This window comes from Mustela nivalis (genome assembly GCF_964662115.1).
Source record: "Mustela nivalis genome assembly, chromosome: 10".
Lineage (NCBI taxonomy): Eukaryota > Metazoa > Chordata > Mammalia > Carnivora > Mustelidae > Mustela > Mustela nivalis.
The window spans coordinates 109,320,417-109,345,643 of NC_139029.1; the positions used below are offsets into that span (position 1 = coordinate 109,320,417).

The 25,227-nt window shown below is 41.8% G+C and overlaps 1 protein-coding gene across 4 annotated transcripts in view; it reads left to right on the forward strand.

Moving 5' to 3' along the window:
- The window catches only part of THEM4 (thioesterase superfamily member 4), a 53,285-nt gene extending 30,214 nt beyond the window's left edge, over nt 1–23,071 (forward strand). The window contains exons 3-7 of one of the 4 annotated variants that reach the window (XR_014299440.1): nt 1,015–1,174; nt 2,446–2,556; nt 7,374–7,498; nt 11,734–15,902; nt 16,898–17,438. Coding sequence is in view for 3 of the 4 variants with exons in the window: in XM_082685805.1 (XP_082541931.1) it covers nt 1,015–1,174; nt 2,446–2,556; nt 7,374–7,498; nt 11,734–11,774 (437 nt within the window). In the remaining variant the exon portion in view is untranslated. Of the gene's footprint in view, nt 1–1,014; nt 1,175–2,445; nt 2,557–7,373; nt 7,499–11,733; nt 17,439–22,121 lie in introns of those variants that run through there. The other 3 variants (XM_082685805.1, XM_082685806.1, XM_082685807.1) reach the window with 3 other exon arrangements.
- The last annotated feature ends 2,156 nt before the right edge of the window (nt 23,072–25,227 follow it).

Genomic DNA, 25,227 nt, shown 5'->3' on the forward strand with positions numbered 1-25,227 from the left:
GCCAAAGGCAGAGGCTTTAACCCACTGAGTCACCCAAGATTTAATTGAGGAATTAAATCTTAACATTGGTGTGTAAGTTTAAACACGCCCTGCCTTCAGAACAATAGCTTTCAGTCTTTGCTTGGAAGTGACCTGTGTTTTGACTCGCAGCCCATTAACACACAACTTGGGCACAGATGTGTAACTGAAAAAGCGTGTCTAAATAAGAATACTGTTTGTTGCCTGGGATATATGTGAAGCATTCTATTTCTTTTAAAGTCTGATTACAACTCACTAATTTGATTTTGCTAACCTTAATGCTTCTAACCCAGAATCTGGGGCCTCAGAGTCCTAGTCACACAGAATATTCAACTGAACTGGACCTGATTTTGATTATGATAACTTTTCTTCTGCTGAGGCTAGACTCACTTCTGCAGAGAAAACCTCCCTACTGTTAACACTTAATTTTCTTTAAATCCCATTTAAGCCGTACTTGTTCCAAGAAGACTTTGTACCTTATTTACTGTTTCATTTAGTGTACCCTCAGCATTGATATGCTCGATTTCCTGATTGCCATGTGTGAGTAAGTACTTCGTTTTGATTTCATTTATGTTTACTCTGTCCCCAATTAGACTGTTAAGTCCATAAGGGCAAAAATCCTATATTCTTTTTTTTTTTTAAGATTTTATTTATTTATTTGTCAGAGAGATCACAAGTAGGCAGAGAGGCAGGCAGAGGACGTGAGGGAAGCAGGCCCCCCGATGAGCAGAGAGCCTGATGCGGGGCTCGATCCCAGGACCCTGGGGTTATGGCCCGAACCAAAGCAGAGGCTTAATCCACTGAGCCACCCAGGTGCCCCAAGACCCTATATTCTGTTTCTGTGAGATGCTCCCATTCCCTCTAATTTTGTACCTCGTTGACGTTTTAATCAGTCATCCATTAACGTGGTTCTTGCACAGTACAGATGCTTAGCTCTGTCAGGGCATCTTTCTCATCCTGTTTTCTCATATGCTCATCCACCTCATTTCCCTACAGATTCAAAGCCTGTGAAAGAAGAACCATTGTCACAGGCTCGGCTCTTTCCCAGAAGCCTTGAGGAAGGTCTGGGGTTTGAATATGCGATGTTCCATAATCAAGTTGAAAACAGGACAGTTTGCATATTGCAAGGAGGTCCTTACCTGCAAGGAATACCTGGGTAAGAATGATAGCATCCCATTGATTAGTAGCATCTGAAAGATGGCTAGCTTGTAGTCTTACATATCCGTAGACTACAATAAAGGCATTGAAGTGGCAGTGTGGATACATATTTATTGACATGGAAAGATGTTTATAAATACTAAATTTCAAAAGTATGAGGGCAAGAGAGTATCATTAATATGTTAACTGATTTGTCACTAGATGGTGGCATTATAGGCCTTCCAATTTTTAATTTATTTTTCTTTGTTGATCTGCCTTTCCTACATTTTTTTTTAAAGATTTTATTTATTTATTTGACAGACAGAGATCACAAATAGGCAGAGAGGCAGGCAGAGAGAAAAAGGAAGGGAAACAGGCTCCCCTGCTGAGCAGAGAGCCGGACACGGGGCTTGATCCCAGGACCCTGAGATCATGACCTGAGCCGAAGGCAGAGGCTTAACCCACTGAGCCACCCAGGCGCCCCTTTCCTACATTTTTTAAGATTTTATTTATTTATTCACTTGACAGAGAGAGATCACAAGTAGACAGAGAGGCAGGCAGAGAGAGAGAGGAAAGCAGACTCCCCACTGAGCAGAGAGCCCGATGCGGGACTCTATCCCAGGACCCTGGTATCATGACCCGAGCCGAAGGCAGTGGCCTAACCCACTGAGCCACCCAGGTGCCCCCCTTTCCTACATTTTTTAAAAGATTTTACTGTTTTATATATTTTTAAAAGATTTTTATTTATTTATTTGACAGACAGAGATCATAAGTAGGCAGAGAGGTAGGCAAAGAGAGGAGGAAGCAGGCTCCCCGCCGAGCAGAGAGCCGATGCAGGGCTGCATCCCTTATTTATTTATATGACAGAAAGACGCAGAGAGGGAACACGGGTGGGGGGCGTGGGACGGGAGAAGCAGGCTTCCCGCTGAGCAGAAAGCCCGATATGGGCCTTGGACCCTGGGATCATGACCTGAGCCCAAGGCAGCCACATAGCAACTGAGCCATCCAGGCGCCCCTGCATTTCTTATATTTTTAAACAGTATTATATACAGTTAAATAAAACAAATGATTTGGTATCCAATTACCATTAAGTTCTGGTGTATTAGCAACACTATAGTATCATGCTAAGAATGAAATAAATCTGGGGACATGGATATTATTTGAGTTCATTGAACATGGACCTTTCATAAGTAAATTATATGGAGATGTGCTTGGGTAGTTTATCTCCAGAGGCTCCGTTTTTAGACCTTCCTGAAAACGTTTTTCTTTTTTTTCTCTTGTTGTAACTAGATTCCTTCACGGAGGTGCCATTGCAACCATGATTGATTCTACTGTTGGTATGTGTGCAGTTTTAACTGGGGGAGCTGTCATGACTGCCAATCTCAACATCAATTTTAGAAGGTAAATTCCTGGTATTACCTGGTTCTTACATGTCCTGGATCAGGCAGCAGACCTTGAGACAGAGATTGGTGTGCACACGGTAAAGGAAATGCTTCTTATGGAAGCTAGCTTTCTCTTTCAGAGATACTCAGGTGGGCAACACATTTGCCTTCATTCTACTTGGTTCTTTTCTGTAATCAGTCCTTTCTGTAAAGAGTACCATTCCTGTATTTTCTGAAATTGTTTGGCTTCCTGACAGTTCTCTGCCTGTTGATGTGGGGAGAGGGTTAATGAGGGCTCTTAGATTGTGCGAGACATACATAAACCCCCAAATGGCAGTTGTCTGGGTGTAAATCCACCAATATGCATAGGTGTTCTTTTCACCTGTCAGCTCAGCTGTTAACCATGACCTTTAATAGAGTAAAATACTGTGAAGGCAGACATACACTTTTATCTTCATTGTTCTCTATATGTAAACTGCTTAAAAAATTAAACCTATCCAATCATAGCCATCCTTGTTTTTTAATTACAGCTATAGTTTTATAGTTCTTGAGTTAATTTTTCCCCTTTTTCAGAATCATTAGGGACTCCTGGCTTTCCATAACATAGTCATAATTATCACACTCTTTTCTGTGCTTAAATCGCATTTGGCCTGTTAGGAGTTTTTTTGGACCTAGATCCTGCCCTTTCAGTTCTTTCCAGACGGAATTTTAAGTACTTTTGTCTCCAGAGTGACAGTATAATGTAGTGGTTAAGAGGACAGACGTTGGAGCAGGTTCAAATGCCCCTTTTGCCACTTACTACCTGTATGGCCCTGGACAGGTTTCTTAACCTCTGTATGCTTTAATTTCATCATCTTTAAAAAGAGGTTAATAATACCCACCATAAATATAGGGTCATTATGAGCTGTAAATGAGTGAATGCATGTAAAGCACTTAGAACAATATCTGGCCACATAAGTACTCAGTGTTGGCTGCTTATTATTATTATTGTTAGTGTTGTTATTATCATTACTTTTATTTTAGCAACAACGAGGTGTATCTATGCCAAGACGTATAGTAGCTACTCTGTAAAGACTGCTGATTTCTTTTGAGTGGAGAATAGTGCAGAAGAATAGGAAAATATTAGATGTGTTCTCATGGTGGGCAGGATAACCTTGCTGTTGGGCCATTTCTGTGTCATAGCTGGAAAATTCTTAACATTTAGTAAGTTTATGAGTTCACATGGTATTTAGTTTTTTTGGTATCTTACTTTATAGTATTTTAAATTTTTTTTAGAGATTTTATTTATTTATTTGTCAGAGCATGCACAAGCAGGGGGAACGGCAAGCAAAGCAGGCAGAAGGAGAAGCAGACTCCCTGTTGAGCAAGGAGCAGGTCTCAATCCCAGGACCCTGGGATCATGACCTGAGCCCAAGGCAGATGCTTAACTGACTGAGCCACCCAGGGATCCCCACAGTGGTGTTTAAGATTTAATGGGCTTTGTGCAATATATATATATATATATATATATATATATATATATATATATATAGTGTGTGTGTGTGTGTATATATGTATATATGTATACACACACATATATATATATATATTTTAGATTTTATTTATTTATTTATTTGACAGAAACACAGCGAGAGGAAACACAAGCAGGGGGAGTAAGAGAAGGAGAAGCAGGTTTCCTGCTGAGCAGGGAGCCTGATGGCGGGGTTTGATCCCCAGGATCCCAAGATCTCACAACCAGATCCAAAGGCAGATGCTCAATGACTGAGCCATCCAGACACCCCTGTGCCTTATATTTTCAACATTTTTTTGAATAGTGTGAAATATATTCAAATTGTTACGAAACTAATCTTCAGAACTTTTTTATCTTGCAAAACTGAGACCCTATACCCATTAAACCTTAACTCCCTATTTTCCTGTCCTTATAACCCCCTGGCATCCACCATTCTTCTTTCTGTTTCTATGAATTGACTATATATATATATGGACTCCATACAACATTTTCTCTTTTTGTAACTGGCTTATTTTATTTAGCAAAATGTCCTCATGTTTTGTCCATGTTGTAGCATGTAATAGGATTTTTCTTTTTCTTTCTTTTTTTCCTTAAAGATTTATATATATATATATATATATATTAGAGAGAGAGAGAGCAGGCGGGAGAGGTACACAGAGAAAGAAAGGGAGAGGAAGAGAATCTCAAGCACACTCCCCGCTGGGTGCCAAGCCAAGTACAGGGCTTGATCTCACAACCCTGAACTGAGATCATGACCTGAGCTGAAATCAGGAGTTGGAGACTTAACTAAACCTCAGGCATCCCAGGATTTCTTTTTTCTTTTTTAAGGCTGAATAATATGCCATCATGTATATATCACATTTTGTTTATCCATACATCTATCATTGAATAGTTGGGGTTGTTGCCACTGCTGACCTTTTACAAATAATGCTGTAATGAACGTGAGTATGCAAATATCTCAGTGAAATCTTGCTGTTAGTTCTTTTGAGTAAGTACTAAACAGCAAGTAGAATTGCTGGATTACATGGTAGCTCTATTTTTAATCTTTTGAGGATCCACTGTACAAGTTTCCATAGCAGCTGCATCATTTTGCATTCCCATCGGCAGCCTATCTTTTTGCTAGCCTGTGTTATCTTGGATTTTTTGTTTTTGCTTTTGTTGGATAATAGCCATCCTAATGGTATGAGGTGATACATGATTGTGCTTTGATTTGCATTTTTTTTTAAAGATTTTATTTGTTAGAGCACGAGTAGGGGGTGCAGGCAGAGGGAAAGGGGAGAAGCAGACTCCCCGCTGAGCAGGGAGCCTGATGCAGGACCTGGTCCCAGGAACTTGACCTGGGAAGGCAGACGCTAAACCAACTGAGCCTCCGGGGCACAGTCCATTGAGTGGTCTTAATACTCTTAATGAAAATCATTAGACCAAGATGAAAGGGTTTATTTCTGGGCTCTCTGTTCTATTTCATTGGTCTGTATGTTTGTCTCTATGCCAGTACCACACTATTTTTATTACTTTGTAATATGTTTTGAAATCCGGAAGTGTGAGACTTGGAGCTTTCTTCCCCACCCTCAACACTGTTTTTGCCATTCAGGGTCCCGTGAGAATACTATGAATTTTAAGATGGATTTTTCTTTTTTCTGCAAAAAAATTAAGCTACTGGGATTTTCTAAGATTGCATTGAATATGTAAATTGGCTTGCATACTACTGACATCTTACTAGTATTTTCTTCTAGTCCATGAGCAGATACTTTTTCCATTTATTTCTGTCTTTAATTTCTTTTAACAGGGCTTTGTAGTTTGCGGTGTACACGTTTTTTTGCCTTCTTGGTCATGTTTATTCCTAAGTATTTTATTTTTGTGTTATTTAAATATAATTATTTTCTTGATTTTCTTTTCTGATTGTTCATTGTTAATGTATAGAAGTGGAATTGTTGAATAGAAGTGACAGAAGTAGGCATCCTTGTGTTTCTGATCTAGAAGGAAAAGCTTTCAGTCTGTCTCCATGGAGTATGGTGTTAGCTGAGGGCTTTTCTTACATGGCTTTTATTACGTTGAGGTAGTTTCCTTTATTCCTAATTGTGTTTGAGAGTTTTAACTCCTCACCCAAACTGTCATCATACCTTCTCTTACATAATCTTGTGTCTTACCAGCCACCTCTGTATCATTTGAATGAATCGAATGAAAATTAGAATAAATTTGCTAAAATCTACCAAAAAACAAAATGTGATTTTGATAGCAGTTACATTAACTTAAAAATCAACTTGGGAAAAATGGTCATCTTTACATATAGCCAGTGGTTTTTTACATTGACTTTATTTTATACACACATATATATACATTTTACTATACATTTATACTTAAATATATTATACAGTATATATATTTTTATACATTGACATTAAACAAATAGTTTTATACTACTTATACTATAAAATTAGATCCTAGAGATGGTTTTTCTACATGATAAAGAATATATTTAAGTATGTTTAAAGTAATAAAAGTGGAATTAGGTTGTTCTATCAGGAGGTTCAGGAAAAGCTAATTGGGAGCAAAACCAGGGCAGAGGTAATCACTTGTGATGACTTCCCGTCCACCTGGAGTAGTTCCTTTCTGTGGTGGCACTGTAGGAACAGAGATCTCATCCTGCTCGACGTTACATTTCTGCCAAGTAACACTTCACCTTTGAAAAGGTACCTCTTTCATCATCGCACTGTCTCCAGGATTCCCAAAGGCCACTGTAGCCACTGGTCATGTGTAGCTATTTAAAATGAAATACAAATTTATTAAATTTAAAGATTCAGTTTCTAACTCACAGCAGTTCCTCTTGGGTATTCATTGTAAGGTGGCTACTGTAGTGGACAACTACACCAGAGGTGGGACATTTCTGTTACTATGGAAAGTTCTCTTGAACGGCCTACATTAAGCTATTACCTGCAGTTTGTTGTTATTGGGTGACTTTCTAGTGACAGTCACTCTAAAGGGGATTGGGTGAGAAATTTGGATTATGATAGAAAATGAGACCTCCCATGGCCCTGTTTTCATTTCTTTAAAGGATTCTAGTATGTTCAGAGTTTGCTCTGGGTCTTCAGATGTGACAGCCTGTGCCATTGAAAAGTTGGAATCCCTCAGGTTCTCTGAAGCTAACATCAAGGGCAGCTGGGTTCAGCCCAGGGTAGGGGTGTCTGATCTGAGAAGGTAGTTCTATCTGACACATGCTGATACCCCCTATCAGAGATTTCCAGCACTTCACAAGCACTTGGTCATTTCAGTGTTACATAAATTTAATAAAAACAAATTTTGTCTCCTTTTTTTTTTTTTTCCTGCAGGCCTATCCCCCTTTGTTCTGTTGTTGTGATAAATAGCCAGCTTGATAAAATTGAAGGAAGGAAACTGTTTGTTTCCTGTAATGTCCAAAGTGTGGATGAAAAGACTCTATACTCTGAGGCAACAAGTAAGAAACTACTACTATGTCTTTTTTTGGTTTGGTTTAGTTTCTTGGGTTTTGTGTTTGGGGACTTGGAAGTGGTTGGGTTTTGTTTTTGTTTTTGTTTTGCTTTGGCTTTATAACCCACAAATGCCCAGAAATTCTTAGTTCCCTATCATGTAAAAATAAAAGTTAAAGGTATTCTTTTTTTTTTTTTTTAAAGATTTTATTTATTTATTTGACAGAGAGAGATCACAAGTAGGCAGAGAGGCAGGCAGAGAGAGAGAGAGAGGAGGAAGCAGGCTCCCTGCTGAGCAGAGAGCCTAATGCGGGACTTGATCCCAGGACCCTGAGATCATCACCTGAGCCGAAGGCAGCGGCTTAACCCACTGAGCCACCCAGGCGCCCCGTTAAAGGTATTCTTAAACACTGGTTGAGAGCTACTTGCCAAAATCTATCAAAACTGTAAAGTCATGGGACACCTGGGTGGCTCAGTCGTTAAGCATCTGCCTTCGGCTCAGGTCATGATCCCAGAGTCCTGGGTTTGAGCCCCATGTGGGGCTCCCTGCTCAGTGGGAAGCCTGCTTCTCCTTCTCCCATTCCCTCTGGTTGTGTTCCCTCTCTCACTGTGTTTCTCTCTGTCAAATAAATAAAATCTAAAAACAAAAAACAAACATCCCTACATAGTCATTGTACTCTTTTTCACTTATTTCTAGGATTTATCCCACAGGTGTACTAAAATGTGCAAAATTACAATGTATATGTTTCTCTACTATCACAGTAATTGTGTTACTCTTGTAAAGATACTTGGGAGAGCAAAGGATTGGCAGAACACAGATACCTGTCAGTGGGAGACTGGTTGAGCAACCATTTTTGTGTGTGCCACAAGAAATTTTGTGGAATGTTATGGTACCATAAATAATAAGGAAATTCTTTAGCTCTGGGGCTATCTCATTAATATATATTGAATGAAAACCCTAAGATACAGGACTATGAATGTGGTATCATTATCATTAATACAGAAAATGCATTCTCTTACCCTTTTCTTCCTCTTTCCCTTTTACTCCTTCCCTCCTTCCTGAATAATTTATTCCAAAAGCCATTAGGTAGAGTGGGCAAGATAGGCTTGGGATTGACCAAAGGCTGCGGTGAGGTATGGCTGTGGTGAGATATGGCTATGATGGCTTAGCACCATGTTGGAGCCCAAGTGGAATGAAGGGCAAGTGGCCCAATGCAGGGTGTCAGAGCCTTGTGGGACTGTGGCATTTATACAGGCTGGCTGCTGAGAGGGGAGCCAGGTGCCTTACTGTCAGAGAAGGGATTTCCAGATATGGAAAGAGAACACTAAAATGAATGCTGTGATGTTGGTTGGATTGAAGATCTTGGACACGAATGTTTTCCTAGTCTCTTGCTCTTAGAAATAACAGTGTGAGTAACTTCGTATGTAGTCATTTTACACACATTTTGGCAAGTTAAACTCCAGTGGTGCCAGAGGAGACCATTCTTTGTACTAGTCTCACAATTTTCTGGCAGCTTGACATTTCAAAGTAAAAAGTAGGAGAGAGGGGAAAGTATTTGTATATTCTTGTGTTGAATAGACCTTCAGGAGTGCCACACAAACTTTGGTTTCCTCTGGGAGGAGGACCAGGTAGGTTGGAGGGAGAAGCCACCATAGGCCCTTGTGTGTAGCTTGTGGCATGATTATGTCAGTGGATTAGCAGGACAAAAGCTAGGTTTCGTGGCACCTAAAACTTGCACAGTTTAAAGAATGCAGAATTGGGTACAAATGTGAGTCTTTATTTAAAAAGAGGAAAGAAACTGCAGTATTGCTGCTACTGCTGCTGCTGTCTGGACATGCAGGTCCCTTCCCTCTGTGGTCTCTCTAAGCTGTTCACAAGTGGTTCCAAATTGTATCCCTGCGCACTCATGGCCCCTCGACTGACTGGGCCTTTGCAAGGGAGGAGCCCTTGAAGCCTTACATTCCTTAGCTTCAGCTGGTAGACGAGTTAATTAAGATATCCAGTGCTTTTTGTTTGTTTCTGTTCTGGTTTTTTTTTGTTGTTGTTTTTTGTTTTTAAGATTTTATTTATTTATTTGATAGATCACAAGTAGGCAGGGAGGCAGGCAAAGAGAGGGGGAAGCAGGCAGAGAGAGGGGGAAGCAGGCTCTCGCCAAGCAGACAGCCTGATGCGGGGCTCAATCCCAGGCTTGATCTCAGGGTCCCGGGATTGTGACCTGAGCCAAAGGCAGAGGCCTTAACCCACTGAGCCACCCAGGCCGCCCCTGTTCCGTTTTATTTAATAGACCTCAGATGCCCACATTTGGCTTAATCAGAATCTTTGAGTTAGGACACAGTAGGCATCATTGATGCATGAAACAGTCATCTTTTATTTCTTTATTCACTAAAGTATTTTTCAGTTTAATAAGAAACACTCTGAAAACCTACCATCAGCCAAGAATCAGAATCCTACTATCATCTTCCTATCTAATTATTTTCCCATCTCATCCTCCTGCTTTCCTGAGGTTTTTGAAGTATAATAAACATAAAATGTTAGGGGCACCTGGGTGGCTCAGTCTTTAAGTGTCTGCCTTTAGCTCAGGTCATGATCCGAGGATCCTGATTTCGGGCTTCCTGCTCTGGCGGGAAGCCTGTTCTCCCTCTCCCACTCCCCTTGCTTGTGTTCTCTGTCAAATAAATTAAAAAAAAAAACTTATATTTGCTTATACCTAGTTTTTTATTTTAATAAGTTTTATCAAGAATATATGTGTGTACTTAAGGAATGTACAGTTTAGTTGTTCTGAACTTTGTAAAAAGATCACACACTGTATGTATTTTTCTGAGAGTTGATTGTCTTTTCATTCAGCTTCACATTTCTGAAGTTCATTCTGTTGTTGGCATGTAGTTTCCGCGTTTTTTCTACTTAGTGATACTCCATTGTGTTACTATACCACAGTGGATTTATATCCTCTTCTGATGTTGGGCTTTGGATTCTTTTTTATTTTTATTTTACTTTATTTTTTTAAAGAGAGGCAGGGAGAGTAGAGGGTGGGGGCAGGGTGGGGAGAGAGAATCTTGAGCAGACTCTACACCCAGCCTGGGGCCTGATGGGGGCCTCAATCTCACGACCCCGCGATCATGAACTAAGCCGATATCAAGAGTTGGTTGACTAACCGACTGAGCCACTCAGGTCTCCCATGGGCCTTGGACTCGTGAATGGGCTGCTGTGAGCATTCTGGTGGTGTACACGGGCAAGAGCTTGGCATATAGGTGGTAGAATTTCTGGGTTGTAGAGTATGGGAGTATTCAGCTTCAGAGAGGAAACTAGCTTGCTTTCTAAAGCTGTTAATAAATTATACTCCCACCAGCAATAGATGAGATTCCGTTGAGCTCTGTCCTCGCTAGCATTTGGTAAAGTTGGACTTCTGGATTTTTGCCAGTGAAATGGTTGTAAAATGTTATTTTTGTGTGATCTTGATTAGCATTTTCCTAATCACCCATGAAGATGAGCATTTCATCATATTATTTCTCTACTGTATTAGTTTCCCATTCTATAAAATTTCTATTTGTTCAGCCTCTTCTATTGTTTTTTTTTTACCTGATTTATAGGAGTTCTTTCTTTATTTTGTATTAAACTAGTGTTTTTGTTGGACATACAAGCCTCACTTTCCAGTATGTAAGTTTTATTTGCTCTGAGGTATCTTTTTTATGAATGGAAGTTGTTTTTTTTTTTTTTTCACATTAATGTAGTTGTGTTTATTAATTTTTTTTCCTTTACAATTACTCCTTTTTGTGTCTTAATATTTATTCCTCCTCCCCACCTCCTGCCAATTAGTAGCTGTTTGCAGAAATGATGGGTAAAAGAAGCAGGAATAGGATCCTGAATAATTTGAATCCATAGCAAATTTAAAGACTCCATTCCAGGCTGTGGTTATATGTCCTGTCTCCCTAAAGCTTTCAGTATCAAAGGTTCCATATGGCTTAGTTGTAATTTCACCTCCTTTCACTTCCCTCTCTCTAATGGAAGTGGTAATGAACCATGAAAATGACCAAGTGGGAGCGGACGGTTCCTGGAGGTGCTGTTGTACTGGGATAGTCAAAAGCTGACTCTTAATTTGGCTAAGAAAGGAGAGTAGGCCCAAAGAGGGAAGGTACAAATATGAGTGAAAATCCCTTTCCTTATGTATACATTTCTACTCAGAGAAGTCCCATCCGACTGTAGTCAGCCAGCTTATAATCACCTTCTGTTATTTTGTTTGTTTAGGCTTATTTGTAAAACTGGATCCTAAAAAAAGTTCGCCATAAAAGTTTCTGGTGCATTCTGCACCAACCTGCACTGGGCTCTCCTTTCCTCCAGAAGAAGCTGGTGTCTCTGATCCTGCCCCGCTTACCCACTTTTGAGGCCCCCCCAGGGGGTGAAGCCTGCTAATACTGATCTTCCTGAACAAATCTTCGAAATACAACTCCAGGAGGTGTTCGCATCTTCTAAACTCTTTTAACACGGAAGGACTCTCTGTGACAGTATCGGCAGTTTTTTGTGTGTCCTCAGAATAAGTTTCTGGTTCTACTAAATTTGAATGGGCTCCTTAAGGTTGCATAAGCATAGTATCTTCCCCATTACAGACTGAAGAAAATTATATTGAAACTCTTAACACAAACTAGAAAATGCCAGAAAACCGAAGGAAGGTGTGTGTGTGTGTGTGAGAGAGAGAGAGAGAGAGAGATAAATTATAAAGCTAGCTTTATTATATCCAAACAAAATCTTTTTGGCCACAGTAGGAAGCACAACTAGTTCCTATAGGAATGAATGATACCTCAACTCTGAATCCTAGGGATTAAATAGCTGTACCAACATAAGCTGTCCTGTTGTGAACCAACAGCATAGTTGATCTTCACTGGAAGGAACCTGTATTTACTTCCCAGGTATCTTCATCCATTCAGGCTGCTATAACAAAATACAGAACAAAGTAACCAACGAAAATTTATTGTTCACAGCTCTTAAACCTAGAAAGTCACAGTCACCTGGTGAAGGCTAGCTTAACTGGCTTAGAGCTGATGCCTTCTCACTGTGTCCTCACATGGTAGGAAGGGCTAGAGGTTCTCTAGATCCTCTTTTATTAGGACACTAACCACACAGGAGGGTTCTACTTTATTACATATTTCTCTACAGCCCACCTACTGATAACATCACGTTGGGTGTTAGGATTTCAACACACGAAGGCAGTGGCGGGAACAAACATTCAGACCTTCACATCAGGGCTGCCATGACAAAGTATCACATATTGGGTGATTTCAAACAACAGAGGAACTCATTGCCTCACAGTTCTGGAATCAGAAATACAAAATCAAGAGTTCTACAAGGCCAAGCTCCCTCTCAAGACAAGGCCAAGCTTCCTCTCAAGGCTCTAGGGAAGGGATTGCTCAAGTCTCTCTCCTAGCTGCTGGTAGCCTCAGCAGTTCCTGGGTTTGTAGATGCATCACTCCTGCCTTCCCATCATCTTCCCTCTGGCCAGATTTCCCCTTTTTATAAGGCCACCAGTCATTGGTAGAGCCCATACTAATGACCTTGCTTTAAACTCATTACCTTGATGAAGATCCCATTTCTGTGGCACCTGGGTGGTTCAGTCAGTTAAGCATTTAACTCTTGGTCTCAGCTCAGGTCTTGATCTCAGAGTCATGAGTTCAAGCCCTGCACTGGGGTCATGGACCCTACTTAAAAACACCCCATTTCCATATATGTTCTCATTATGATGTAGGGGAATTGGGACTTCAGCATGCCTTTTGGGAGGACATGGTTCACCCCATAACAGAACCTTAAACAAGATGAAAGATGAAAAAACGAATTGGGAGACTAATGTTCTAGGAAACCTATTCTGCTTCTAATAGATCAAATAGAATCTACTGCAGACAATAGTTTGGGCTTCGGTTTCTTGCCTTTCTTTCCCCTTAAGAAAGTTTAGGTTGAACCACACAAAATAGCCATTTTCAGAGGTCAGAATGGTCAAATACAATTTCCTGTGGCTCGACCTAATGACAGGGATACCCTTGCAGCCCCGTACCCAGTCATCCTTGCACAGCTGAAAGATCAGCTAGACGACTCCACTGCCAGAGTGGATTGATCCTGGGATGGCCAAGCCCAGAGAAGATTCCCATCCCTGGGGCACACCTGCAGTTTCCAGGCTGCAAGAAAGGCCCCAGCAGAAGATCAGGGTCACAGTAAAGGTGAGGCTAACAGTTCCTTCTTCCTGGAAATCCTGGCAGAGCTTGGGCAGGTGCCTGGCCCGCATCTGTGTAGTTTGCATGTCTGGCAACAGCCTCTCTTCCAGATCTTCCATCTAATGACACTGGAGCCTGTGGGCTCTTGATGCCTCTCTCATAGCTTCTCATGAATAGTAGGCATGTGTAAAAATGTGAAGCTGAAGGAATGAGCCAACACTGCCATCTAGTTTCACTTAATTAGTAGAAAGGAGTTTAGACAGAGAAGGTACTTCAAATTGCTAAAGCATACCAGGCCATCATCCAAGCTAAAAAGAACCTAACAAAGATTCCCAGAGGACCAGGTTTTATTACGTATGTGCACACCTTCCTTCCCATCCACATGTAAGGTTTTCGTCTCACTGTTTTGCTGGTGTCTGGGCTGTCTGTATTGCGGGTGTTCTGCTTGCACCTGCACAGGGTCAGCCGCGGGAAAGGCTTGGCGGCTGTTTATGCAGGGCCTTCCACAGCCAGCAAGGGCAAAATGGTTTCCCTGCTATGCAGTAGACTCCATTCCTAGGCTTGACCAAACTTGCTTTCTTGCCTTCATCAGCTTGCATTTTTTATAAATCTGTAAGCTGGAGGGCAGGTGGCTTAGGAGGGAGGTTTCCTGAGAACTGGGCCAGCTCTGCTCAGTCATGAGCTTGCTGTGTAGCTATTGCTGTGCAGATACTCCTCCATGCCCGTTTCCCCTCATTACCCTGGCCAGTAGGGAACAGTTTGAATAAAGATTGGGAATTGATGTGGGTCAGTGTTAAAATACCTTTGAACTATCAGGGCAAACAATTAGGCAGCCAGCTTTTGCTCTTAACCCCAGGTTTCTAAATGCCTAGGAAATATAATAAAGTACATTGAAGGAATTTTTAAAAATTAACTTTTTCTCCAGTGGGAAGGTGGAATGAAACATAAAAGGAAGTCAAGAAAAACCTATTCTTAGGGTGCAGATGTCCTTTGTGTTCTATGTTTCAATTCGCATTTCCTTCTCAAGATGCTGACCACCTATCACAGGGAGTCATGAGGCCAAATGACTATTTTATCTAATAACCAGCCATCATGGAACCCTAGGCAAACCCCTCTTTCCAATGCCAACCATACAGCATTCTCTATGGTAGACACAAGAAAATCTCAAGTTTAAATCACTAAAGTCTTGGATTTTATGTTTCAGGAAGATTTAATTTTTTTTTTTTTTAAGATTTTATTTGTCAGAGAAAGCACACAAGCAGGCAGAGAGGCAGGCTCCCCGCCGAGCAAGGAGCCCTATGTGGGACTCCATTCCAGGACCCCGGGATCATGACCTGAGCCAAAGGCAGCAGCTTGACCACTCAGCCACCTAGGCATCCCTCAAAATTTCTTTTGATAATATTCTTTGTCACTACTAACATCAGCTCAGAATTACAGAATTGGCTTATTTTTCATCTTAGTTACAGATTTAAAATTAAGTGAACTGCAGACAGATAAGGGGGAAAAACCATAGGCTGATATCCTTTATGAATATAGATGCAAAAATTTTCAACAAAACACAAACTAAATCCAGCAGCACATTTATTTTTTAAAAGATTTATTTATTTTAAAGTGGAGGGGAAGGGCAGAGGGGGAGAGAAAATCTCCAGCAGACTCAGCTGAGCAAAGAGTCTGAATTGGGGCTCAGTCCCAGGACCCTGAGATGACCTGAGCTGAAATCAAGAGCTGGACATCCAACCGACTGAAACACCCAGGCCCACCTCCCTCAACATCACATTTTAGAAGATTAAACACCATGACCAAGTGGGATTTATCACAGAAATACAAGGGTAGTTCAAAAGAATATAATGTAATATACCATGTTAAGAGAACAAAGGAATAAAACCACATGATCAATTGATGCAAAAAAAGCACTTGACATAATTCAATGCCCTATCATGAAGAAACTCAAGAAAACTAGGAATACTTGCAGAACATAATAAAAGGGTATCTATGGAAAACCTACAGCTAGCATACTTGGTGAAAGACTGAAAGCTTCCCTGCAAAGATCAGGAACAAGATAAGGATCCAATATGCAGCCATCAAAAAGTGAAATCTTATTGTTAGCACTGATGTGGATGGAACTAGAGGCTGTTATGCTAAGTGAAATTAGTCAATCAGACAGTTATACATGGAATTTATTTATTTTTTACTATATGAAAAAATCAGGGCACCCGGGTGGCTCAGTGGGTTAAAGCCTCTGCCTTCCACTCTGGTCATGATCCTAATGTCCTGGGATGGAGCCCTGCATTAGGTTCTCAGTGGGGAGCCTGCTTCCACCCCTCTCTCTGCCTACTTGTGATCTCTGTCTGTCAAATAAATAAAATCTTTTTAAAAATAAATAAATCTGTATCTATATATTTATATATACATACACACATGCGTACATACACACATACGTGTATGTATATATGGCCATCCCAGTAGATGTGAAGAGAAACCACTTTGTGCATGTGTGTTTTAATCAAGATGAAAGTCACATAGCATAAAATTAACTTTTAAAGTGTATGACTCAGGATGCCTGGGTGGCTCAGTCATTAAGCATCTGCTCTCAGGTCAGGTCATGATCTCAGTGTCCTGGGATTGAGCCCTTCATTGGGCTCCCTGCTCCACGGGAAGCCTGCTTCTCCCTCTCCCACTCCCCATGCTTGTATTCCCTCTTTCTCTCTCTCTCTCTCTCTCTCTGTCAAATAAATGAAATCTTTAAAATAAAATAAAATGTATGCTTCAGGGCATTTAGTACATTTCCAGTGTTGTACAACAACCACCTCTCCCTAGTTTCAAAATTTCATCACCCCAGAAGACAGCCCCATTAGTAGTCACACCCTGTTCTTTCCTCCCACATTCCCAGGCAATGCACAGGAATTAAAAAGAGAGACTCACCTGCAGCTCAGGTCGCAATCCCGGAGTCCTGGGGTCAAGCCCCATGTCGGTCTCCCTGCTCAGGAGAGAGCCTACTTCTCCCTCACCCTCTGCTGCTCCCCACTGCTCATGCTCTCTCTCTCTCTCTCAAATAAATAAAATCTTTTTTTTTTTTAAGATCTTATTTATTTGACAAAGATCACAAGTAGGCAGAGAGGCAGAGAGTGGGGAGAGCGGAGCAGGCTCCCTGCCAATCAGGGAGACCATGACCTGAGCCAAAGGCAAAGGCTTCAACCCACTGAGCCACCCAGGTGCCCCTCAGATAAAATCTTAAAAAAAGAAAAGAGAGACTTAGATATTTGGATGCCAGTGTTCATTACCATATTATTCATAGTGGCCAAAAGGTAGAAATAACCGGAGTGTCCATCAGCAGACGGATGGATAAACAAATATGAATATATTTGTTTGAATATAAAAGAATGCTATTACTAAATTCTGACGTGAATGAACCTTGAAAGCATTATGCTAAGTGAAATAAGCCAGACACCAAAGGGCAAATATTGTGTGATTCCACTTGTATGAAATACCTAGAATAAGCAAATTTATTCACAAAGTAGATTACAGGTTAGCAGAGGCTTGGGGGGGGCCGAGAATGAGGGGTTACTGCATAATGGATATGGTTTCTGTTCCAGGTGTTGAAAACTTTGGAAAATAGTTTTACATTTCATGTGCACAACATCATAAATGCAATTAATGCCACTGAATTGTACACTTGAACGTGGTTTAAATGGCCGATACTGTATTATATATTTTTCCCACAACTTCTTGCATAAATGTTTTTATCTCTTTAAAGTTTTTATAAATTTTATTTTTTAAATTAAGTTTATTTAAATTCCAGTTAGTTAATGTACAGTGTAATATTCATTTCAGGTACAGAATTTAGTCACAACACCCAGTGCTCATGGCAACAAGTGCTAGCCTTTTTTTTTTTTTTTTTAAGAGAAGGAAGTGGTGGGGAGGGGCAGAGGGAAAGGGAGAGAGAGAGACTCTTTTTTTTTTTTTTTAAGATTTTATTTATTTATTCGACAGAGAGAAATCACAAGTAGGCAGAGAAGCAGGCAGAGAGAGAGAGGAGGAAGCAGGCTCCCCGCCGAGCAGAGAGCCCGATGCGGGACTCGATCCCAGGACCCTGAGATCATGACCTGAGCCGAAGGCAGCGGCCTAAACACTGAGCCACCCAGGCGCCCGAGAGAGAGACTCTTAAACAGACTCCATGCCTCGTGTGGAGCCGGACGTGGCTTGATCTCACGACAGTCTTGACTTGAGCTGAAATGAAGAGTTAGATGCCTAACCAACTGAGCCACCCAGGGACCCCCTACAAGTGTCCTCCTAATCCATCACCCATTTAACCCATCCCCCCACCCAGGAGTACATTTTTGATGAGCACTGAATAATGTATAAATTGTTGAATCAGTATATTGTACACCTGAAACTAACACTGTATGTTAACTATACTACATCTTAATTCCACTCCCTTTGAGTGTGGGTGGGACTTAATGGCACGTCTAACAAATAGAAAGCTTACATCTTGGAGCACCTGCGTGGCACAATTGGTTGGGCATCTGCCTTCAGCTCAGGTCGTGATCCTGGGGTCCTGCTAACATCAGGGCTTCCTGCTCTACTGGGAGTCTGCTTCTCCCTCACCCTCGGTCCCTCCTCCCTGCTTGTGTATTCTCTCTCTATAAAATAAATAAAAATCTTTAAAAGAAAAAAAAGCTTACATCTTTACATCTTGAATCCTCCTTTTCCCCATCTCTATCTCTCCCTTTCTCTCCCTCCCTCTCTTCCCCTCCCCCCTTCCTTTTTCCCTCTCCCCATCCGATCTCTCTCTCCACCCCACCCACCAGGTTGACCGAAACCTCCTGAGAAACAGGACCACAACTACAGAGTTAACACACTTCCAAATTCCTCACCCTCTGAAATTATATAAATGTTATTTTGAGCTAAAATTTTAGGTAATTTGTAATGTGGCACTAGACAATTGATAGAGAATTAGGTGAATAAATGCTAGTGGCACAGATGATCCCAAATAGATAATGATAGAGGGAATATTTTATGAATTTTTAGAAAAGTTTTTATGTAGCAAGTTTTCAGGTCTAATTAATAGACTGATATTAGGAGGAGTGAGTGATTTCCTGAGTGTACATTGTATTTATCTGTGATAAAAGCCTGGGGGTGATGTTGATACAAAAATAGGGGTTAAGTCAAGAAATGGGCAGAAGATATAAACAGACATGTCTGCAAAGAAGACATCCAGATGGCCAACAGACACATGAAAAAATGCTCAAAATCACTTGACATCAGGGAAATACAGATCAAAACCACAATGAGATACCACCTTACACCAGTCAGAATGGCTAAAATTAACAAGTTTGGAAACAACAGATGTTGGAGAGGATGCAGAGAAAGGGGAACCCTCCTACACTCTTGGTGGGAATGCAAACTGGTGCAGTCATTCTGGAAAACAGTATGGAGGGTCCTCAAAAAGTTAAAAATAGAGCTACCTATGGCCCAGCATTTGCACTACTAAGTATTTACCCCAAAGATACAAATGTAGTGATCCAAAGGGTCACCTGCACCCCAATGTTTATAGCAGCAATGTCCACAATAACCAAACTATGGAAAGAGACCAAATCGACAGAAGAATGGATAAAGAAGACGTGCTATATATGTTGGAATATTACTTAGCCATCAAAAAGTGAAATCTTGCCAATTGCAATGACACCAATGGAATTAGAGGTTATTATGCAAAGTGAAATAAGTCAATCAGAGAGACATTATCCTGTGATTTTACTCAAATGTGGAATTTGAGAAAACAGGATCATAGGGGAAGAGAAGGAAAAATAAGATGAAATCATAAGAGACTCTTAACTATAGGAAGCAAACTGATGGTTGCTGGAGGGAAGGGTAGGTCAGGGAAGGGGGTAACTGGGTGATGGGCATTAAAGAGGTCATGTGATATGATGAGCACTGGGTGTTAAATGCAACTGGTGAATCACTAAACTCTACCTCTGAAACTGATAAATTCATTAATTAATTGAATTTAAATTTTTAAAAATAGGGGTTAAATATTGGCAAATAAATCACAGAGTAGAAGACCAAAGTTCGTGATACATTTTTTTATTAACATATAATGTATTATTGGCTTCAGGGATACAGGTCTGTGAATCATCAGTCTTTTACAATTCACAGCACTCACCATAGCAGATATCCTTCCCAATGTCCATAACCCAGCCACCCTATCCCTCCCCCCACACTTCCAGCAACCCTCAGTTTGTTTCCTAAGATTAAGAGTCTCTTATGGTTTGTCTCCCTCCCCAGTCCCATCTTGTGAGTTCCTGATATTTTAAAAAATAATATAAAACTAGGATTGAGGCTCCCAGTGCCAGTACTGAGTTTTAAAATTTAGTTTAAGAGACAATTTAATATAATAGAAATTGCAAATATTTAATTGCTGAATACACAAATTCTTACAAAGCTCCTATTAAAAATATAGCTTAAATATTTTGAAGTTTCATAAGTTCTAATTCAAAATAAAATGTGGAAATATTAGGGAAATAAACCCAGAGTATAAACCCAACAATGGAAAATCATTTTAATCAAGTTTTAAAAAACCAAAGGAACACTACAATAGTTAAAAGTGATTGAATCTATGGAAGTGGAAAACGGAGCAGTGTGAAGGGAATATGTTGTCTTTTTTTTTTTTTTAAGATTTTATTTATTTATTTGACAGAGAGAGATTACAAGTAGGCAGAGAGGCAGGCAGAGAGAGAGGAGGAAGCAGGCTCCCTGCTGAGCAGAGAGGCCGATGCGGGACTCGATCCCAGGACCCTAAGATCATGACCTGAGCTGAAGGCAGCGGCTTAACCCACTGAGCCACCCAGGCGCCCCGGGAATATGTTGTCTTTAATAATAAACCTTACTTTGGGGGTGGGGGCCTGGGTGGCTTAGTCAGTTAAGCATCCGACTCTTGATTTTGGCTCAGATCATGATCTCAGGGTTATGGGATCAATCCCCACATCAGGCTCTGGGCTCAGTACAGAGTCTGCTTGTCCCTCTCCCTCGGCTCCTCCCCACTCTTGCTCTCTCACTCTGTCACACACACTCTGTCTCAAATAAATACAATCTGTTTAAAAAAATTTACTTCCATAAAGCTTAACCTTAAACTCTATGCAAGAAATTACTTTGATGGGGCACCTGGATGGCTCAGTGGGTCAAGCCTCTGCCTTCAGCTCAGGTCATGATCCCAGGGTACTGGGTTCGAGCCCCTCATCAGCCTATCTGCTCAGCAGGGGGCCTGCTTCCCCTCCCCCCTCTGCCTACTTGTAATCTCTCTCACTCTATCAAATAAATATATATAATCTTTTTAAAAAAGAAGAAGAAGAAGAAGAAATTACTTTGATAAAATAGAAGTTGGATTTTTAAAATAGAGCATACCTGGGGCACCTGAGTGGCTCAGTCAGTTAAGTATCTGGCTCAAGTCTTAATCCCAGAGTCTTGGGATCGAGCCCCACATCAATCTCCCTGCTCAGTGGGAAGCGTGCTTCTCCCTCTCCCTTTTCCCCTCACCCGCTTGTGCTCTATCACACTCTCTCTCTGTTAAATAAATTAATTTTTGTAAAAATTTTTTAAAAAATAATGGATACCTCATGAGGATATGAGGCTTAAAACAGCAAATCCATACACAGCATTTAGTATGATGCAGAGAAAGCGTTCAGTAAAAATGTGTATGAATTCCCAGGTAGAAAAGTGATTTGAATAGGACACCCTTACCCTTAAAAAGAAGACAAAACTTGTTGAAATTTGGCTTCTGCTGGCTAGGGCTGGGCTCTGTGCTCATCTAAGGAGACGTATACGCAGTAATTTATGGCCTCTGGCTGGTGAAAGAGCTTGGTAACTACAGGTCCTCTTACTGGTAGCTTCTCATCCACCCAGGTTTCCTCAAAAGAGAAGTCTTCTGGTAGCCCACGATCCATCAGTGTCTGTCAGCATCTGTCAGTCAGGGTCTTTCAGGCTCTGTCAGTCAAGGTCTGTCAGGGTCTGTCACAGGGAAAGAAAGTCAGAGCCTACCCTTCAGAGTTTGACAGCCTAGCTTCACATCCTGACTGTGCCTTGGAGCAAGTTAAGTAATCTTAGTCCCTAGTTTTGATTGTAAGGGGAATTAAGTGAGTAAATGAATGTAAAATGCATGTTTGCTGTTACTGTCACTCTCCTCTTCATCACATTGGTTGGGAGCTATGCCAGCACACTACTGAGCCCACAGGATGCAGCAATGTGTGAAGTATTTAGAGTTTAAATGTTAAATAAGCATAGCTATAGTCCAGGAACCATATATATAGTCTCATATAACTTATATGAGATAAACTCAACCTACAATTAATGGAGAAGTGCCTGGTGAGTTAATATAACAAAACATCTTTTGAAGAGGATTAGCCATTTCTGGTTGACATGTCACCCCATTTCTGTCTCTTCTAGTGGAATCTTGTCAGACTGGCAGAGGGACAAATGGAACCAAATCATCCTTCTTTCCACGCCCTCACAAACTCTTCCCCTTCAACTACTGACATGTGAAGCCCAGAGAGTCCGTGAGGAAATAGGGAGATAATTGCATAAGGATCCGGGACCTTTCTAAGAGTCGAGTGTTTTATAATCATGTCTGGAGGTACCCAGGTGGGGGAGTAAGGTGCGGTGGGAGGCAGGGGGGCAGAAAGAGGCAGAAGTCATGGGCAAGAGTTGGAAGGTGTATGAGAGGGCTGGACTCTAGAGTTGACTCTTTTCAGCCCTTTGGGTGCCAGACCCAGTCCTTGGGTCTGCAGACCCAGAAGTGGTCACATCCGGGACCCCTGCTGAAGAACGGTGTCTATCTGTAATTTACCCTTAGAGCACAGTTGGAACCCAGGCCCAGCTGGCAGGAACACAAAGAGGTGAGCCTCACTCTGGGAAAACAACTTGCCATCCTCCCCTCAGAAAGCAGTGGTGGCTCTCCCCATGAAAGCAAGATGTGCCTAGGTGACTCCTAGTAACCGTGGAAGAAAGACAAGGTCGGTGGGGGGACATGTCTCAGTCACTACAGTGAACTAAGGGTCAACTAGAGAAATAGTAGAGCACCGCCACAGAGATAGGCTCCCTCAGAACCCCTACGCTGTGTTTGTTATCCCTACCCCATACTATTAGAACTAGCATTAAACATTCTGACTAGTGTGTGCACAATTATAAATGTGAAGGTCCCAGCTAGCTCCCCGGGGAAAACTGTGGCCAGCCTTGAACTGTGGCAGTCCACCCACCCTCCTGTAAACCCTTTTCTGCCCTCAGCCTTGTGCTTCCACAGCATGGCAATCTAGGCAAGGACAGAAAGGGAGAGGGGAGGAAAGGGACCCAAACCCAAGGGCTATCAAATTCAAGATTGCAGCAATCTACACGGACCTTAAGAATCTTCTTTTTCGGGTGCCTGGGTGGCTCAGTGGGTTAAGCCTCTGCCTTCAGCTCAGGTCATGATCTCAGGGTCCTGGGATTGAGTCCCGCATCGGGCTCTCTGCTCAGCAGGGAGCCTGCTTCCTCCTCTCTCTCTCTGCCTGCCTCTCTGCCTACTTGTGATCTCTGTCAAATAAATAAATAAAATCTTAAAAAAAATAAAGAAAAGAAAGAAATTGGTAAAGTTTTAATCATAAGGCAAATTAAGTGTAAAGGGCTAGGGGTAAATGTTACAGAGTTGTAGCTAATTGTTTCTGGTTAGCTGAGTACATCAGTGCTGTCAGGAATACAAACAAAATGCTCTAAGTAAGGGGAGGAGACTCAGGCTGTTGATTTCCTCTGAAGTAACTTTCTGTTCTCAGGAAAAATTAATCCGCCACCACAGGTAAGAATAAATGTGACGAAGGAAAGCAACTGGAAACAAGATTCAAGAATAATATCCACTTCACCCATATCTAAAATATGGGGGAATAAAAAAAGAGCTTCCAAGTCCTCTGTCCATTTGTGACATGCCCCACAAACATCCCCGAGTTTCAGAAGAGCCTACTCTAGAGTCGAAACCACTAGAACTGTAGCGCTGTTACCCCTCCTCTTACTTTGTACGTCTTCGACTCTTGCCCAAACATGGAACCTGCAACCACTGGGAGAGAGGCTCTCGGGTTGATCTCCCTGCTCTGTTTCGAAGGGAGCATCACAACAGGCTGCATAAAACAAGAAGGAAGCCGTGGCCTTCCTAAGTACCCCAGGCTCTGTCCCCAGCGTCACCTGGAAGACCACCCTGGAATTCTCCTGTGCAACCCCACTGCACACCCCCAGCCCTGCTTCTCCTGCGGGCAGAGCCAGCCTGACCCAAGGCTGAGCCAGGCAGCCTCAGGGCCCTTGGAGAACTTTGCATTCGATTCAGAAAACAATTCTGATTCTAGGCATTTGCTCTGTGGCCTTGGGACAGGTCATGGGAGACTGGGAGTGGGCAGTGCTACTTTCTTGGTGAAATGGTGGAGAAGGGCACCCATGGGCCTTCGGCCCCAGCATGAAATAAAAACAAAGCGTTTGGCAAAACGAACAAAAACAAGAGACATTACGTTCTACATTTTATTTTGTTTTGAAGTTACATTTCAAGCAAAGGTCATTTTTTTCCTAAGCAATATCTCATGAGATATTTCCTAAGCAATTCCTCATGAGAGCACAGCTGCTAAACCATAAACCACTGCAACCATATCTCAATTCTCCAGCTACCAGCTTTGGTTTGTTCAGGAAAGAAATCCTCAGCTCTGCTAATAGGAAACAAACATAAGCAATTCAGTCCCTTGAACAAAAATGAAGTCACGAGACCACTCTCACATCCACCATTTTCTGCGTGACTAAAATCGGTACAAGAAAATAGACTGCAACCACAACTTTCATAGAACAGCTGAGAATCCCATGTGAGGGCAAACATACTCTCAGCTTGAGTGAGAAAGAAGAGACACTGACCAAGCTTTCTCCCAGATTCCATTAGTGCACGGAGCTCCAATCTCCCCGTGCGGGTGTTGGGGACATGTGTGTTACTGTCGATCCTGGAAAGATGTGAAGAGGTCGTCCATTCCATAGCATTTTCCAGAGTGGCACTGGAATAACGGGTCCGTTTGGGGTTGGCTCATGATAAGACTGTAGACCCACTCCAATGGGTGCACAAAGGAAAAAAAAGAGCAGAATCAGAGCTGAGTGCCCCTTTAAAAGCCAAACACCTACACTGAGAAGGAGGCACCCCTCTCTAAAAACCCTTGCCCTTTTGGGATTCCCACTGTGGAAGCCTTCAGGTCTCAAGCTTAGCTAGAGGGAAGCCAGGTAGGGTACAGCTGGCTGTAGGTGACCAGAGGATGGGCAACGTAGTAGTTGTTGAAGTTGCCATCACTGACGTAGGGAGATGTCTGGTAGTAACAGGTGACACTGGTGGCGTTGGGGATGATGTTTTTGTTCTGCCAGCATGTGTGAGGCCAGGAGGGAGATGGGGTTCAGGGTCTGCTGTCGTAGAAGACAAGCAGAGAGTCCAGGATGATCTGAGAAGAAGAGCAGAGAGTCGAGTGTGAGTCCACGTCAAACTCCAACTGGCACTGGATGGAGTCGAAAA